This window comes from Hyla sarda, chromosome 6 (genome assembly GCF_029499605.1).
Source record: "Hyla sarda isolate aHylSar1 chromosome 6, aHylSar1.hap1, whole genome shotgun sequence".
In the NCBI taxonomy this organism is placed as follows: domain Eukaryota; kingdom Metazoa; phylum Chordata; class Amphibia; order Anura; family Hylidae; genus Hyla; species Hyla sarda.
The window spans coordinates 259,041,494-259,060,793 of NC_079194.1; the positions used below are offsets into that span (position 1 = coordinate 259,041,494).

The 19,300-nt window shown below is 44.5% G+C and overlaps 1 protein-coding gene across 2 annotated transcripts in view; it reads right to left on the bottom strand.

Annotated features, from left to right (window-relative positions):
• The window catches only part of FRMD8 (FERM domain containing 8), a 134,414-nt gene that overhangs the window by 19,484 nt on the left and 95,630 nt on the right, over positions 1–19,300 (bottom strand). For both annotated transcript variants that reach the window (XM_056527078.1, XM_056527079.1), the window contains exon 10: positions 16,570–16,753. In XM_056527078.1, coding sequence (XP_056383053.1) covers positions 16,570–16,753 — 184 coding nt within the window. The remainder of the gene's footprint in view (positions 1–16,569; positions 16,754–19,300) is intronic.

The window sequence follows — 19,300 nt, forward strand, 5'->3', positions numbered from 1 at the left end:
CCCCAGTCGTTTTTATTGATGCTGTTGATGAGTTCTTGGATGAGTTGGGGAGGTCCATTCCATAGCATGAACAGATCATCTATATATCGACGGTACAGTACCGTGTGTTATTGGAAGAGTGGATGTGATGTTATGAAGGTCTTCTCAAAGGTGCCCATCACTAGATTTGCATACGACGGTGCCACCCGAGTCTGGTGGTAGGTGGCACCATCGTATGTGAAGAAGTTGTTGTTTAGGATGATGTCCAGACATTTGAGCAGAAAGGTACATTGTTGTTGTGGAATGTTGGGGTCCTCTTCTAGAGTGCTTCTGACGCAATCCAGTCCTATGTTGTGTTTGATGTTGGAGTATAATGCTGTGACATCCATTGTGACAAAAATGAGGTTGTTGTGCCAGGGGATTGGGCGTAGTAGATTAATGAGGTCGTCTGAGCTTTTCAGATAGCTTGGGAGAGATTGGACATAGTCCTGTAGTATCAGATCCAGATAGTGAGAGATTTGGGATGTGTGGCTATTGATGCCGGAGATGATTGGTCTCCCTGGGGGCTGTGTTTGGTTTTTGTGGATCTTGGGTAAGTGGTAGTAGAATGGAACGGAGGGATTGTCGATGTAGAGGAATTTCTTTTCTGCTTTGGTGATTACGTTGTCAGTAAATGCTTTATTGAGTGTTTCTTTGATCATTTCTTGTAATTGAGGGTATGGGTTATGGGTGAGCTTTTGGTAGTAGTCCTTATCTTGTAGGATTTTCAGAGCTTCTGCATGATAGTCCTCATAATCTTGTAGAACTATACCTCCTCTGTCGGCGGATCCTATGACCAGGTTTGTGTTGTCTAAGTTTTTTCAGAGCTTCTTTCTCTTTCCTAGTTAGGGATCCGTTTTTAGTTTTTTTGCTGTGGTTGATAGGAACTTTTTTGAGGTCTTGTGCCACAAGGTCATGAAAGGTTTTGATTAGATGTCCTTGGCTGTGGATGGGGTAAAATTGAGATTTATTTTTAACAGGAGGATGCTTTCCTTCAAGGGGATTTGCTTCCTTGGATTCAGTTTTTTTAAACCATTCTTGGTTGGGTAACGAGAAATGTCTCTGCAAGGTATAAAGTGAAATCGTCTGGTTTATTGACTGGGCAATAGGATAGCCCTTTCTTTAGAAGAGATAGTTCATATGGATTGAGAGTTTGGATAAATTGAAGATTTGTATGGTTGTTTCCGTATCTTTGTTGTTGTCTTTGTCCTCATGAGTTATTGGAATAGTGTTTTCTTTTCTCTTTTTCGTTTGTTTTCCTCTTGTTCCCCTCCTGTTTTTTCTTTTCATTGGGGTTATAGGTAGAAAAAATTGCTCTATTTTCTTCCTGGAGGTTGGTTTCTGGCTGAGTTCTAAAAAATGTTCTGAGGAGGAAGTGCTCGGAATTGAGGTAGTGGTGTTTTTGCACGGTTGGAGGAATGGGACAAAATTCCGGTTGTTATTGCCAGTGTTGTCAATAGTGAGAATGTCTTGATCTTTCTTTGGAGGTGTCTTGATTGGAGTGAGAGAGATGAGTGGTTCGGTGCTGGCGACCTCTTGGTGGTGGTAGTCCTCATGTGTAGATAAATTCGCCAGTTGGGATATAGATGGAGAGGTTTCTTGTGAGGGAATGCTCTGATGAGTGGTGATGGGTGATGAAGGTTTTGGTTGAGAGGCTGGTGATTTATGGATGTGTTTCTTCAGGGCTTCTATAGTTTGCATGATGTCGTTGATTTTGGCTTGTCTCGGGGTAAGAGTTGTGGGTGGGGGGTTGGTTGAGGCGTGATTCGGGTGTTTTTTGTTAGGTGTGTTGGGATGTTTCTGAGTGTTGGGAGTGTTATGTTTCTGGATTGTGGGAGTATTGGGGATGGTGGTATTTTGGTTGGTGATGTTTGAGCGCGGAGTGGTTATTTTGCGTGTGGTAGGGGTTCTCCTGGGGGAGTTGGAAGGTATGTCTTGGTAACGGGTGATGTGGGATTTTGTGTAGGTCCGGTTTTTGAATTGGTAAGTTTTGTAGGTCGGTGGTTGATGGCTTTTATTGGGAGTGGTGGCAGATTTGGGTTTGGTGGGTCGATCGGAGTTGTCGGGTGAAGGGTCTCTGGGTGATTTGTTTTTGTTCCATATTCTGTAATTGCCTTTTGTGCGATCGGATCTGTCATGTTTGAGTTTTGATGCCTTTTTGGAGATGGTTTCCTGCTGTATTTTTGTTATTCTGGTGGTAAGACTTCTGTTTATTTTATTGTAGTCAGGGTGGTCTGTGTACTCACTTAGTTCTAGGATTGTTAATTGTATGGTCTCCTTAGGGATGTCCTCCCAGACCTTGACTAAAGCATCCGCCAACTCCTGGACTGTCTGTGGTGGAACGTGGCGTTGGTGGATGGAGCGAGACATGATGTGCCAGATTTGCTCTATCGGATTCAGGTCTGGGGAACAGGTGAGCCAGTCCATAGCATCAATGCCTTCCTCTAGCAGGAACTGCTGACACACCCCAGCCACATGACGTCTAGCATAGTCTTGCATTAGGAGGAACCCAGGGCCAACTGCACCAGCATATGGTCTCACAAGGGGTCTGAGGATCTCATCTCATTATCTAATGGCAGTCAGGCTACCTCTGACAAGCACATGGAGGGCTGTACATTCCCCAAAGAAATCCTACCCCACACCATTACTGGCCCACTTCCAAACCGTTCATGCTGGAGGATGTTGCAGGCAGCAGAACGTTCTCCACGGCATTCCAGACTCTGTCACATGTGCTCAGTGTGAACCTGCTTTCATCTGTGAACAGCACAGGGCGCCAGTGGCAAATTTGCCAATCTTTAAGTTCTCTGGCAAATACTTAATGTCCTGCATGGTGTTGGGCTGTAAGCACAACCCCTACGGGTGAACGTCAGGCCCTCATACCACCCTCATGGAGTCTGTTTCTGACCGTTTGAGTGGAAACATGCACATTTGTGGCCTGCTGAAAGTCATTTTGCAGGGGTCTGGCAGTGCTCCATCCTGGATGAGCTGCACTACCTGAGCCACTTGTGTGGGTTGTAGACTCCATTTCATGCTACCACTAGAGTGAAAGCACCACCAGCATTCAAAAAGTGAACAAAACATCAGCCAGGAAGCATAGGATATGAGAAGTGGTCTGTGGTCACCACCTGCAGAACCACTCCTTTATTGGGGTGTCTTGCTAATTGCCTATAATTTCCACCTGTTTTCTGTTCCATTTGCACAACAGCATGTGAAATTGATTGTCAATCAGTGTTGCTTCCTGAGTGGACAATGTGATTGACTTGGAGTTACATTATGTTTAAGTGTTTTTTTTTTTAGCAGTGTAGATATAGGGGTCAGGCAATAACATTACTTAACTCTCATAGAACGTGGGGGTGAATTCCATCTGGATGTACTGGGGCGTTCTTCTGCTGCATTTTATCTGGCATTTCATTTTCCTCTGAAGACAGTGGGGAGGAATGTGTTTAAAATATTAACTTTTTCCTGATACCAGTCTATAATTTCTCCCTAATTACTTTTTAACCCCTTCCCGACTCATGACCTATGTAGGTCATGGTCGGGAAGGTTTTCCTGACCTTTGACGTACAGCGGAGCAAAAAAGTATTTAGTCAGCCACCAATTGTGCAAGTTCTCACATGAGAAACATGAGAGGCCTGTAATTTTCATCATAGGTATACCTCAACTATGAGACATGAGAAAAAAAAATCCATAAAATAGCATTGTCTGATTTTAAAATAATTTATGGTGGAAAATAAGTATTTGGTCAATAACAAGAGTTCATCTCAATACTTTGTTATATACCCTTTGTAGGCAATGACAGAGGTCAAACTTTTTCTGTAAGTCTTCACAAGGTTTTCACACTGTTGCTGGTATTTTGGCCCATTCCTCCATGCAGATCTCCTCTCGAGCAGTGAAGTTTTGGGGCTGTTGCTTGGCAAGGCAGACTTTCAACTACCTCCAAAGGTTTTCTATGGGGTTGAGTTCTGGAGACTGGCTAGGCCACTCCAGGATCTTGAAATGCTTCTTAGGAAGCCACTCCTTTGCTGCCCAGGCGGTGTGTTTGGGATCATTGTCATGCTGAAAGACCCACCAACGTTTCTCTTCAATGCCTTGCTGATGGAAGGAGGTTTTTACTCAAAATCTCACTATACATGGCCAGTATTCATTCTTTCCTTTACACGGATAAGTCGTCCTGGTCCCATAGCAGAAAAACAGCCCCAAAGCATGATGTTTCCACCCCCATGCTTCACAGTAGGTATGGTGTTCTTTAGATGCATTCTTTGTCGTCCAAACACGAGGAGTTGAGATTTTACCAAAAAGTTCTACTTTGGTTTTATCTTATAATATGACATTCTCCCAATACTCTTCTGGATTATCCAAATGCAAACTTCAGACAGGCCTGGACATGTACTGGCTTAAGCAGGTGTACACATCTGGCACTACACGATTTGTCCCTGGCAGCGTAGTGTGTTACTGATGGTAGCCTTTGTTACTTTGGTCCCAGCTCTCTGCAGGTCATTCACTAGGTCCCCCCCCGTGTGGTTCTCGGATTTTTGCTCACCGTTCTTGTGATCATTTTGACACCACGAGGTGAGATCTTGTGTGAAGCCGCAAATTGATGGAGAATATCAGTGGTCTTTTAGGTCTTCCATTTTTTAATAACACTGTTCTACAGGTAAAAAGTTGCGAGCATGAAAACAACTGTTCTTACATAATTTTTGGGTGCTAAAAACAAAAATACAAAAATGTATATTGGCTCTAGTTTCCACGATCTAAAGACACCAACTAATGAAGTAAGGTTTATAAAATGCAAGATCCAACTTACACCATAGATTACATAGTCAGTATTGGTATCCAATAGAAAACTGCCAAGCATACCAAGATGGTGCAATATTAGCTAATATTACATCACCAAATTCTATAGAAGTCACAGTATCTGTTGCTTGGCGAGTTAGGGTGGGTTCACTAGCTACGGGAACCGGTTCCCTTCTCATTCATTTGAATGAGCCGACCGGAGTCACATAGTGACTCCGGTCGGCTAATTTTTGCCCTGTATCAGGTTTTCTGAATTGACTGAAAACCACACCATACCACGGTTTTCAGACCGGTCAAAACCGGATATGGGACAAAAATGAGCCGACCGGCTGGCACATTTAAATGAATGAGAAGGGGGCCGGGTCTGGCTGGGACACGGGAGGGCAAGGTTTTCATTCCCCAGGTTGCCGTATGTAGTAAACGCAGTGTGAACCCACCCTTAGACAGAGTCTTTAAAACATTGGGGGAGATTTATCAAAACCTATCCAGAGGAAAAGTTGCTGAGTTGCCCATAGCAACCCAAACTTGTTTATTAATTTAGTTTTTCTTGATAAACATATACAATAGATTATTTCATGTATTCACTGTTGTGAATATGATTCACTTAATTTTAATAAAAATATATCGATAAAGTATTTAAGTTTTGTAGTTATTAATAACAAACACCGTCAACATGGCGAGATAAAAGTAACAGAGCAGCACTCCCAAGAGGTCCCAGAGACCCAGAGTAAACGGTAGTAAGGAGGCAAAGAACACCAAAAGGATCACCAATGTACTAAGAGGGCAACTCTGAGACCAACTAGAGGACCAACTAGAGGAGGCCCAACACGGACAGACAACAGACACTTCCTGGCATCACCCCCACCCCCACTCCCACTCCCACTCCAACCCCAACACTAACCGAATAGTAACACCCTATATTGACCTACTGAGTTAGACCAACCGGTGGGTCAGCCGAAACCGCAAACAGCCAGGGGTCCACACCTTATCAAATTTCTTAGGGCACTTACGACTCACAACAGAACATATTTGTTTACCAAGGTTATCCAACGAGACAGCGGGGGGGGGGGGGGTTTGCATCCTTCCAAGTCATGACAACCACTTTACGGGCACAAAACAACAGGAAACGTATCAACAAACGTCTATGAGTACAAGAAATTAAGTCATTAATAACCCCCAATAAGCACACCATAGGGCTAAACACAAAAGGAGAGTCCAAGTGATCAGCCAAAATCCCATCACTCCCATACTGCATGTAAAAGGTAACAACTTCCAAGGAGCATCTAAAGCACAGGTCAGACAGAGACAGTCCAAAATGCTTAAGCCTAGCAGGGGCATAATACAACCACAATACATATCTAGATTAGATCAACATATCTCTGCTGCTAACCACAGTTGCATAATAGGAGCCCTCCACCTCCTTCCACTGACTCTCAGACAGACCTGGGATATCAGCCACCCATTTAGGAAAGGTTAGGGAGAAAGGACAAGGCCCCAGTGACTGGAGAAGGAAATAGGAGGTTTAGAGAGATCAGTGGTGCCCAGGAGAAGCTCTACCTCAGAAAACATCGGGGTAAACGTCAGGGAGCCAAACTGCGCCTGAACCGCATGCCGGAGCTGAAAATACCGAAACAAGGCATTCCCAGGGATGCCATAGCATTCCTTCATTTCCGCAAAGGATAGGAAAACCTGATCCTCCCAGAACAAGCGGATCACAAATTTGACTCCATGAGCACCCCAAAAACTGGCCTCCTGTAACCCATGCAGGTGAGGTAAATGAACATTACCCCACAAGGTTGCCCTAGGAGATACCAGAGGCTGCGGAAATTTACTCGACACCACGGACCATACTTTAGCTACAGTGAACAGAGGAATAGGAAAGGAAGAGCTAGAGTGATACCTGTAGAGCGTATTGGTCAGAGCTTCATAAGACCCCATAAGCGCACCAGCCAGGGCTGTTGCCGAGTTCGACAAATCCAGATCGATCCACCACACTGCATAGACCAACTTGGAGTAGTGCTGGGCGGTATACCGGTTCATACAGAATACCGAAATTTTTGTGCTGCACAATATGAAATTTTTCCATACCGGTTGGGCCCCTCCCCCTTGGGAATAAATGAATTATCAGCCCAGCGCTGTGCTGTCCCCACATCAGGGAACTAATCATATGTTACCTGCAAGTGCTGTTCTGCTCCCCCTTCCCTTCCAAATCATGTTACCCGCCAACGCTGTTCTGCTCCCCCCCAATTAATTATCAGCCCAGCGGGGTACTACTCACATATGTCACCTGCAAGCACTGCCCTCCTCCTCTTTGTTGCGGCCGCCGGCGCTGGAACTCTATTGGCCTCCAACCTGCGGACCTCCAGATATTGCAAAACTACAACTCCCAGCATGCCCGGACAGCCAACGGCTGTCCTGGCATGCTGGGAGTTGTAGTTTTACAACAGCTGGAGGTCCGCGGGTTGGAGACCACTGCTGTACGCTGTATCCCTATGCTCAGACTGCAAAAGATAAACAAAATAAACTTTAACTTACCTACATCGGCCTCACGCTGTTCCTGGGGACTGGAACGTCTGAGAGCCGTCAGCCTATCACTGGTCGCAGCGATGTCCCGCCCTGGCCAGTGATAGGCTGAGCCCACTGTCATGTAAGAAGCCAGCTTCTTACATGACAGTGGGCTCAGCCTATCACTGGCCTGGGCGGGACATCGCTGCGGCCGGTGATAGGCTGACTGCTGTCCGACGTTCCCGTCCCCAGCGTAAGGCCGACGTAGGTAAGTTAAAGTTTATTTTGTTTATCTTTTGAAGCCCGGGCATAGGGATACAGTACAGTATAGTTCCAGCGCCGGCGGCCGCAACAAAGAGAAGGAGGGCAGTGCTTGCGGGCGACATGAGTAGTACCCCGCTGGGCTGATAATTAATTGGGGGGGGGGGGGGGGATGATAGAAATACAGTTATATACCGTGGAACTGCCATAAGTCACAAAAATACCGTGCTACACATATTTGGTCATACCACCCAGCCCTAATTGGGAGGCAAGAAAATTCTAAACATCAGGGGCAGCTAAGCCACCATGCCGCTTGGGAGCCTGGAGAAGGGCCCGGCCAAGTCTGGGAGGATTTCCCTGCCAATAGAAGGATCCCAGAGCACGACACAGCGCAGTAAAATACCTCCTGGGGGGGAATGACAGGGGACATGTGAAAAAGATATAGCAATTTGGGGAGGTAAAAATATACGGGTTTATATATACATATTATGTTTTGGCGCATTATTTGCCTATTACCTGTAGTTGGAAAATGTTAAATGTCCGTTGCATGAAAACTAAAGCCAACTAACAAATTTCATTATTAAATTTGAATTCAGCATATGAAATTCATCAAGAAATGGCACATTTAATTTCTGAAATAAATAAAAAAATTGAAAATTTGTAGAACAGTATAATTGCTCCCACAGTTGATTTCTTCACACCAAGCAGACTCAGTCTTCCTAGCCTGGTGCAGGTCTACAATTTTGTTTCTAGTGTCCATCGACAGCCCTTTGGTCTTGGCCATAGTGGAGTTTGGAGTGTGACTGGTTGTGGACAGGTGTCTTTTATACTGATAAGTTCAAAGAAGTGCCATTAATAGAGGTAACGAGAGGAGGACAGAGGAGACTCTTAAAGAAGAAGTTACATGTCTGTGAAAGCCAGAAATCTTGCTTGTTTGTAGGTGACCAAATCCTTTTTTTCCACCATATTTTGCAAATAAATTCTTTAAAAATCAGACTGTGATTTTATGGATTATTTTTCTCATTAGGTCTCTCATAGTTGAGGTATACCTATGATGAAAATTACAGGCCTCTCATGTTTCTCATGTGAGAACTTGCACAATTGGTGGCTGACTAAATACCTTTTTTCCCCACTGTACATGTACGCTATGCATATACCGGCCAGTAAGATGGTGGCTATCACCGATAGCCAAGCCACCGCTGCCTTGGGACCCAGGGGGATTTTGTCGCCTCCACACCGCCAATACAACCCACCCCCTCCCCATAGACACACACACAATCGCTGCCAACTTACATTAAGCGGCTCCTGGTCATTTTGGCTTTGATTGCCTGGTCTGGGGTGACTGAACATTTGCAGAAAAGTGGTGAAATATAAATAATAAACACTGCTCTGCTCAACCCCATTCTGGTCCCCTCAGTGAGCAGGGTTGTGTATGTGTCCTGCCCTCCGTGCCCCCAGTGTTCCGCTCACCAGAATCTACAAGCACCATCTGTGGAGCTCTGGCTGCTACCCTCCAGCATTCTTCACTTTCAAGTTAAGAGCAGGGAATTCTCCCCCCCCCCCTTTTTTGTCTCTGCTTTTTAGCTGTACAACAGATCCCCCTACTGTTATAAGCTTGCCACTGCTTTGTGCTTGGCAGTGCAGGATATAAAAAAAATAAAAATTATATATATATATATATATATATATATATATGTATATATATATATATATATATATATATAAAAAATTGCTAGGACATAGGTTCCAGTTATAGGCAGGGCATAAGGGTGTTGTGGATGTCTAGGTTAGGCGATGTAGTCCGTAAAAAAAAAAAAAAATGTTTAAGCGTTTAGGTTCCTTTTAAGTTCCTGTTATAGGCAGGGCGTTCGGAACGATGAGGTTAGGTAAATAAATAAGTTTAGGTTCTTATATATTTTACAGAAGGGATGTGTTCAATCACTACATAACCCCCCCCCCCCCAGATGACATATTCCCACACCCCACCCATGTGTGAAATCATTACATATACCCCAAGTTTGAAACACCCACTAAATAATGTTCCAACCAACCCGGTCATCGCAAAGTGTGTTCTCAGTAGAAGAGGCTTATGACTTTCTTGCCTCTGAAAGATGGATTCCTCTCATACTTGTCCTCTTCCAGTAGTGATGACGAACCCTGTGTGGATCTCACTCCCTGAAAATTATAAGGGCCCAGATTCCCGAGTTTAAGCAGCTCAGGGATCTAGTTTAATACTGATGGCCTTACAGAAATTGACTCTTTTTCCTGATGAACTGGTCAATATGATTGTGGAGCAGACCAAAATTATATGCCCAAATTTTTTTGGCCCAGAACCCCATGTTATAATTTAATAGATGGACCCATGATAATTCAGTTGAAATGATGACACTTTGGGGCCTTGTTCTACACACAGGCATAGTAAAAAAGCTAGGCTAGGCAGTATTGGAGTGCGGACATCCTGTACCATACCCCACTGTACAGCAATGCCATGCTCTGCAAAAGATTTGATGCAATCCTCAAAGTTATACATTATAACGAAAACTCGCAATGCTCACCCCCCAAATGCTCTGTAAAGTGGTAAACAAACACAAAGGACATTACACTGTTACAAATGGATCTTCAAAGAGTTCCACAAATCTCTAAATTACTAAATTATCTTATTAACCCTGCTTTTTTCTGTAGTTTCTATATGCCCCCACATCTAAAATCCAAACTAAATTTGGCACCCAAAAATTATTTTACCCCAAAACCATTCCAGCAAAATCTGTGGTTCAGTATTTTAATTTAATAATTTTTTTCTTTGTGCTTAGCTTACATAGATTTAAGGCACTTAAAGGGGTATGCCCCTGGAAAACATTTTTTTTTAATCAACTGGTGCCAGAAAGTTAAAAAGATTTGTAAATTACTTCTATTCAAAAAATCTTAATCCTTCTAGTACTTATCAGCTGCTATATGCTGCACAGGAAATTCTTTTCTTTTTAAATTTCCTTTCTGTCTGACCAAAGTGCTCTCTGCTGACACCTCTGTCCATTTTAGGAACTGTCCGGAGCAGGATAGGTTTGCTATGGGAATTTTCTCCTGCTCTAAACAGTTCCTGAAATGGAAAGAGGTGTCAGCAGAGAGCACTGTGGTCAGAAAAGGAAATAATTTTTTAAAAAAACTTCCTCTGGTACATACAGCAGCTGATAAGTACTGGAAGGGTTAAGATTTTTAAGTAGAAGTAATTTACAAATCTGTCTAACTTTCTGGGACCAGAAAAAAATGTTTTCCAGTGGAGTACTCCTCATGGAATCATGCAACAGAGTCTGTTCCAAGAAGGGAGCAGTAACAGGAGGCCGAACCCCCCGCGATCAGACATCTTGTCCCCTATCCTTTGGATGCCTAGGGCCGGATTACCCCTTTAAGCTTGCTGCCTGAGTCCCTAAAAATCATTTAAGCACACTCCACCTACCTCTTACTTTGTCATTGCTTCAAATGTGCGCCATAACTGCTGAGTCTTTTCCAGCCACTCCCAGTACCTTCAACCTTGTCCGCGATGTGCCGAACTTAAGCGCCAGGAAGACAAGACACTGTTTGGCGATCCCCATCCTTGTGAAAGATAGCCCTATCTATCCCCCTAATCATTGAGTCCCCCACTACCAGTACCTGTCTGGCCTGCCCTGAATTCCTGCTCCTCTACTTACTGGAGTACTGAAGTACTTCTAGCTCTAAACTGACATCCCCGTCATCTACCAATCAGGCAAACTTGTTGGTGTGTGCTGGATCAGGACTAGTCTCCCCTGCACCATTTTCTAACTGTAACCCAGCTAGCTGCCTGACTGTCCTGCACCTCCATACTAATATCCTCTCCCACCTCTACTCCAGAGAGTACTTGCTCACTGATGTCCAACTTGTGTGAAAGTCTCCCCTTTGTCTCATACACATCCAAATGTAGTTTAATAAACCAAACATGGCTCATTGTAGATTTAGCAGGATGTAATTTTTTGAAGTAGGGATTGATGTAAGGGATACTGTAAGCTTGAATCTGGGTTGAAATATGTGTTTGGGTAGCTTTACAGTACAGATAGCTTACAGTGTAGAAAACTCACTAAAAACATATGCTGGAACTATGTATCTTTGGTGAATGGGTTGTAAATATTTGGAAATGACCAGATTTCTGTTAAGCAGTATTCAATCATTTGGACTGGCCCTCCACTATGTATTAAGGAATTTTCTGATTACATAACTTTAGATATTTCATCAGCTTATTATCTATGCAGTTTGTTAGAAAAGCATAAGAGAATAATCTATAAATCTTTAGCTGTCAAGCCAGTCACATTATTCTGCTTTTTTTTTTTTTTTTAAAAGCATTTTGTTAGCTAAAATACATTAAGGAAATTGGAGCTACCTTTCTGACTGAACATTCAAAAAGTACTCAACTTACCGTATTTATCGGCGTATAACAAGCACTTTTAAAACTTAAATTTAAGGCAAAAAGCCTGCCTGCGTGTTATATGCCGATAAATCTTCTGGTCACTGATTTAAAGTAGCAGCGGCTGCTTGTTAAGTATTAGCAGCACGGCCGTGGCCACTTTAACCCCTTAAGGACTGAGCGATTTCACGTTTTTTGCATTTTCGTTTTTTTCCTCTTTGCCTTAAAAAAATCATAACCCTTTCAATTTTGCACCTAAAAATCTGTATTATGGCTTACTTTTTGCGCCACCAATTGACATTAGTCATTTTACCAAAAAATCCACGGCGAAACGGAAAAAAAATTAATTGTGCGACAAACTTGAAGAAAAAAAGACATTTTGTAAATTTTGGGGGTTTCCGTTTCTACGCAGTACATTTTTTGGTAAAAATGACACATTACCTTTATTCTGTAGGTCCATATGGTTAAAATGATACACTACTTGTATAGGTTTGATTTTGTATTACTTCAGAAAAAAATTCATAAATACATGCAGGAAAATTTATACGTTTAAAATTGTCATTTTCTGAGCCCTATAACTTTTTTATTTTTCTGTGTTCAGGGCACTATGAGGGCTAATTTTTTGCGCCGTCATCTGAAGTTTTTAGCGGTACCAATTTTGCTCTGATCAGACTTTTTGATCACTTTTTTGTGGTATAAAAAGTGATCAAAAATGCACTATTTTGGACTTTGGAATTTTTTTTGCACGTACGCTATTGAACGTGCAGTTTTAAAAGCTGTATATTTTTATAATTCGGACATTTCCGCACGCGGTGATACCACATATGTTTATTTACACGGTTTTATTTTGTTACTAGGAAATGCCGGGTGATTTAAACTTTTAATTCAGAAGGAAATACCTGAAAGGGACCTATGAGCTTGCAATGGCTGATTACATACACAGATTGTTGCCTTGCCGTTGCATGGCAACAAGCTGTGTAATCGGCGGTTGATTGCTCCAGCCTGTAACTCAGGCATGGAGCAATCAATCAGAGCCGGGACGCCGACGGAAGAAGGTAGGGACCTTCTTCTCTCCGGGTAGCTGATCGGGGCATGGCGATAAAAGACTGAGCAGCCGGGAAGCATTTACTTTCACTTTCGATGCGGCGCTCCGCTTTGAGCGCCGAATCGGAAGGGGCTGTGGCGGATAATTTGCTGCATCTCAAACTTGCAGCAGAAAACAGACCATACATGCTGGGAGTTGTAGTTATGCAACAGCTGGAGGCACATTGGTTGCGCAACACAGAGAGTTTTACTTAACTCAGTGTTTTGCAGTGTGCCTCCAGCTGTTGCAAAACTAGAACTCCCAGCATGTACAGTCTCTCAATGCATGCTGGGAGTTGTATTCTTGACACAGCTGGAGGCACACTGGTTGCGAAACACAAACTCTGTTTCACAACCAATGTGTCTCCAGCTGTTTCTAAACTGCAACACTCAGCATGCATTGACAGTCGAAGGGCATGCTGAGAGTTATAGTTTTGCAACAGCTGGTGGCACACAGTTACAACTCTCAGCATGCCCTTTGGTAGTGTGTGCATGTTGGGAGTTGTAGTTATGCAACAGCTGGTTGCACACTTTTTCATAGAAAAAATGTGCCTCCAGCTGTTGCATAACTACAACCCCCAGCATGCACAGACTACCAAAGGGCATGCTGGAAGTTGTAGTTGGAACTCCAGCTGTTGCAAAACTACAACTCCCAGCATGCCCTTTGGCTGTGAATGCTGAGAGTTGTTTCTAAGCAACAACAGGAGGTGAACAGGCCTCACCTCCTGCTGTATCCTGCCGCCTGCACCGCCGAGATCATCGCCGCTGCTGCCACCGCAACCACTGCCGCTCTTGAAGGGACCCCCGCCGGACCAGGGAAAGGTAGGAGACCCTCGCCGGCGCCGATCTCTGCCCAGCAGGACAGTGATTGATCAGTCGTTCCAACCCATCAATCATGTGATTGTGAGGTGGCATCTGTGCCACCTCAGTCCTGCTGGGTAAGGGTGAATGGGGCTGTCTTGGACAGCCCCATTCTCGCTTTTTTCCGGGTCACCAGAGACCCCATTGACGCGGAATCCCTGCAAATCGCCAGTCTGAATTGGCTGGCGATTTGCGGCAATTGCCGACATGGGGATTTGCATGGGATGCCTGCTGATCGGTATCAGCAGTAATCCCGGTCCAGTCCACGCCCGGCGGGGACCAGAATTCCGACAGGCATAAAGATGCGCCCTGGGTCCTTAACGATCAAAAACCCAGGGCGTATCCATATGCCCTGGGTCCTTAAGGGGTTAACAAAAAGTCGTTCGCGGCCGCGCGCTATTAGCCGCGGGTCCCGGCTGTGAATAGGCGCCTGGACCATCCTGCTATGACGCGGGGTCCCGCCGGGACCCTGCGTTATAGACAGGGACCGGACTTAGGACATACTCATATGTCCCAAGTCCTTAAGGGGTTAAATCAGTGACCAGCGGCGTCTCCTCCCCGCTCTGGAAAACTGTCACTTGTTTTCTCCCGCACTATCCACAGGTACTGGTGGATAGCGCGGGAGAAGCTGATTAAAATGAGCCCTACCTTGTCCGAATCTGCCCTACCTTTTAATCAGCATCTCCCGCACTATCCACCAGTACCTGTGGATAGTGCGGGAGAAAACAAGTGACAGTTTTACTTTTCATTTTTCCTAACCCCCCCCCCTCATCATTCCCCCTTTCCCTGCTTTTCATAGTTTTGTTTATTTTCCTAACCTGGCTGCGCTTCGGCAGGTCAGGCAGGGGGTCTTGCGGGTTGCGCTCAGTGAAGCAGATGAGTGACGTCTTCTGCTGGCTTCTCTGAGCGGCATCAGTGACGTCACTTTTCATTTCCTGTAGTCGCCGCCGAAAAGTGACATCCCTGATGCCGTGCCAGGAGAGGACATCACTCATCTGCTTCATGACCGCAGCCCGCAAGACAGCCGAAGCACAGCCAGGTAAGGAAAGGGGAAGAGTGGTCTTCAACCTGCGGACCTCCAGATGTTGCAAAACTACAACTCCCAGCATGCCCGGACAGCAGTGGGCTGTCCGGGCATGCTGGGAGTTGTAGTTTAGCAACATCTGGAGGTCCGCAGGTTGAAGACCACTCATAGGAGGAACATGATGGGGGGGGGATGATGAGACGGGGGAAATGATGGGATGATGAGACAGGGGGGAATGATGGGGGGGGGGGAATGATGGGGGGGGGATGATGAGACAGGGTGGGGGATGATGAGGGGGGAATGATGGGCGACATGATGAGACGGGGAAATGGTGATGGGGGCATGATGAGACAGGGTGGGGGATGATGCGACGGGGAAATTATGAGGGGGGAATGATTGGGGGGCATGATGAGAAAAGGTTGGGGATGATGAGGGGGGAATGATGGGGGACATGATGAGGCAGGGGGAAATGATGAGGGGGGGAATGATGGGGGGCATGATGAGAGGGTGGGGGATGATGAGACAGGGGGAAATGATGAGGGGGGAATGATGGGGGGCATGATGAGACAGGGTTGGGGATGATGAGACGGGTGGGGGGATGATGAAACATATGATGAGACAGGGTGGGGGGATGATGAGGGGGGACATGATGAGACAGGGTGGGGGGATGATGAGACAGGGAAATTATGAGGGGGACATGATGAGACAGGGTGGGGGATGATGAGACAGGGGGAAATGATGGTGGGGGGGAGGCACTAAATGCTTAAAGGGGTACTCCGCCCCTAGACATCTTATCCCCTATCCAAAGGATAGGGGATAAGAAGTCAGATCGCCGGGGTCCCGCTGCTGGGGACCCCGCGGAAAGCTGCTGCAGCACCCCGCTGTCACTGCGCAGAGCGAGATCGTTCTGCACGTAATGACGGGCAATACAGGGTCCGGAGCATAGTTAAGTCAAAGGCTCCGCCCCTTGTGATGTCACAGCCCGCCCCCGTCAATACAAGTCTATGGGAGGGGGCGTGGCGGTCGTCATGCCCCCCTGCCATAGACTTGCATTAAGGGGACGGGCCGTGATGTCATGAGGGGAGGAGCCATGACGTCACGCTGCTCCGGCCCCTGTATCGCCCGTCATTACGCACAGAGCAAACTCGCTCTGTGCAGTAATGATGGCGGGGTGCCGCAGCGGCGATCCCCGGGGTCCCCAGCAGCAGGACCGCGGCGATCTAACATCTTATCCCCTATCCTTTGGATAGGGGATAAGATGCCAGGGGCGGAGTACCCCTTTAATGTCTGTATGGCAAGTGGTGGTCTATGACAGGGGGAAATGATGAGAGGGGTAAATGTGGCACAGGGACTGATAAAAGGGAAGGAATAATGTGGCACTGGAGGGGACGGGACCAAACTGAGGTGCAGAAGAAAACGAAGTTGGGGGGATGATGTGGCATTTAGTCCAAGTCATTTATTTTAAATTTGATTTTTTTTTACTTAAATTTCCCTGTTAAAATGGGGGTGCGTGTTATACGCCAGTGCGTGTTATACGCCGATAAATACAGTAATTTGACTAAAAACAAATATAACCATTACTGCGCTTCTTTTCTGCCACCTTCTGACTTACCGTCATCAACATAATCTATTGTTGTAAGGCTTTTAATGCGATTACACAAGACACTTTCCTGTCTGCGTAGCTTGGTGCGTTTCTCAGAAACTTGTGAATTCCCATGAACAGTGTCTGGAGATGGCAAGTCAATACCTTGACTGAGCTCAATGCAATACTCAATCAACCCACTCATCAACTCCGCCTGTAATAGAAAACTATTGTCATTTATTTTTCTAAACTTTTTAAGGAGGCTAATGTTATACTATACAATGGAATTGAAATGTCTGCTTTACTGGCACCATATAAAAGGCAGACTCACACAATTTGCATACCAACACTTACAGATGTGAACAAAATTATTGGTATCCTTCCATTAAAGACAGAAAAACCCACAATGCTCCCTGAAATAACTTGAAACTAACAAAAAGTTATAATATTTTAAATAGGGCAGACTAATCACAAGTTTGGAGACACAAGTTTAACATATCCCTAATGTCAAATAATTTCTAGGGGTACCATTATTTTCGTCCAGACCAGTTTCATTATTTTGTTTTTCAAAATGATTCTATTGAACCACAATTCAAAAGCAATGACCTATTTTAATCAGTTAATTTTCAGAAAATTTTTGTTATAAATTTTTTATCCACGCATGAATGCATATGCAGAGTAGTGCAACAATTTGGTAAGCTATTCAATGAGTGGCATATTGGTGTAACATATACAGACGTTACAGATCTAGGATGGTATAGGAAATAGTTTAAGTACTGTGGGGCCATAATACAGAAGTGGAAACACCATAATTTCACCATAAATCAGCCTCGTCCAGGTGCTCCTTGTAAGATTTCTGAAAGTCAGAACTGCTAGCGGAAATCTTTAAAAGGAAAACTGTCAGCTTGCTCCCCCCACAGTAACCAGCGTTACTGGCTGGACGCTGATCAGTTTGATGCCATCCGTGCCCAAATCCTCGTCTGCAGCGCCGGCCAGCTCATCAATATTCCTATTGATGAGCTGGGCGGCGCTGCGGCCAGAGGTGCTGACGTCAGAGTGCCAGTAACCTTGGCCTGTGCCAGTTAGCACCTAATTAGCATATACAGAAAAAGGAATATTTCGGATACGGGCACCGTAGGCATCAAACTGATCAGCGTCCCTCGCACTACCAGCCAGTACCACTGGACCTGGAACTAATAGGTACTGTTGTCTCACAGAAAACAGTTAAGTAATGCCACCATGGCCTGAATGCACTATGAACACACAAGGCTCCATTGCTGAATGTAAAGCATGTTGAAACTTTTAAAGATTTGGAAAAGCTAGTGAAATTCTGAAAGACTATAGTTGGGTCAGATAATAGCAAAATTGAACTGTTGGATGCCATTATACACACCATGTTTGGAGGAGAAATGGCACTGTACAGTAAAAACACCATACAGTAAAGTTTGGAGTTGGGAACATCATGGTGCGAGGCTGCTTTTCAGTAATTGGTACTGGCAAACTTGACAAAAATTGAAGGAAGGATGAATGGGCATAACTACCAAGACATTCTTGAAAAAAATTTGCTGCCATCAACCAGGATCATGAAGATAAAAAAAAAACAAGGGTGCACATTTCAGTAAGACAATGATCCCAAACACACAGCCAAGGAAACTCTCAAATGGCTTCAAAGAAAGAAAAATAAAATGGCTCAAATGTCCCAGCCAATCACCTCACTTAAATTCCATTGAAAATCTGGAAAGACTGAAGATCATGATTTATAGAAGAGGCCCATGGAACCTTTGGGTTTTGAAGACTGTTTGTGTAGAAGAATGGGCCGAAATCACAATAGAGAAATGCAGGAGACTAGTTTCTCCATATAGGAAGCATCTTGAAGCCATTACCAAAAAAGGCTTTCATACAAAATATTAAAACAAATATCAGTGAGTGTGTTCAATACTTTCCCCCTGTATTTCACATAACTTAACCCCTTAACGACACAGGAAATGTACTTCCTGGTGTCCTGGTACTTAATGCGGTGCTCGCATCATGTATGGCAGGTCTCGGCTGCTATCAGCAGCCAGGGACCCACTGGTAATGGAGGACATCAGCAATTGCGCTGATGCCTGCCATTAACGCCTCAGATACCATGATCAATTCAGATCACGGCATCTGTGGCAGTGCTGGCGTTCTGATGGATGATTGGATAGCCCGCGGCACAGCAGCGTGTATCAGATCAACCAAGATGACGGCCGTAGGTCCCCTCACCTGCTCCAGCCGTCATCCTGGGGTCTTGTTCTCTGGTCTGCCTTCTAGCAGACCAGAGAAGTAGATCGACAATAATACTGATCAGTGCTATGCATATGGCTAGCACTGACCAGTATTTGCTTAAAAAAAATCTTTAGATAGCTAAGTATATAAAAAATTATAAATAAAAAAATTAAATGGCCCCTCACCCCGCCCATTTTAACCCAAAAAGCGTAAAAAATATATTAAAAAATTTACATATTTAATATCAGTGCATGTGTGAATGTCCGAACTATCAAACTATAATGTTAATGTTTGCTGCATTTTTTGTCACATGACATTGCAAAAAACAAAAATGTTAAATTAATTGATTAATAAAAAGCAAATAAAAAGTCACATATATGCAAAAGTGGTACCAATAAAAACAGATCATGGTGCAAAAAAATCACAGCCCCGTATACAGAAAAATTAGAAAGTTTTAGGGGTCAAAATAGGGCAATTTTAAATATACTTATCTTTCAAAAGTGTTTTTTTG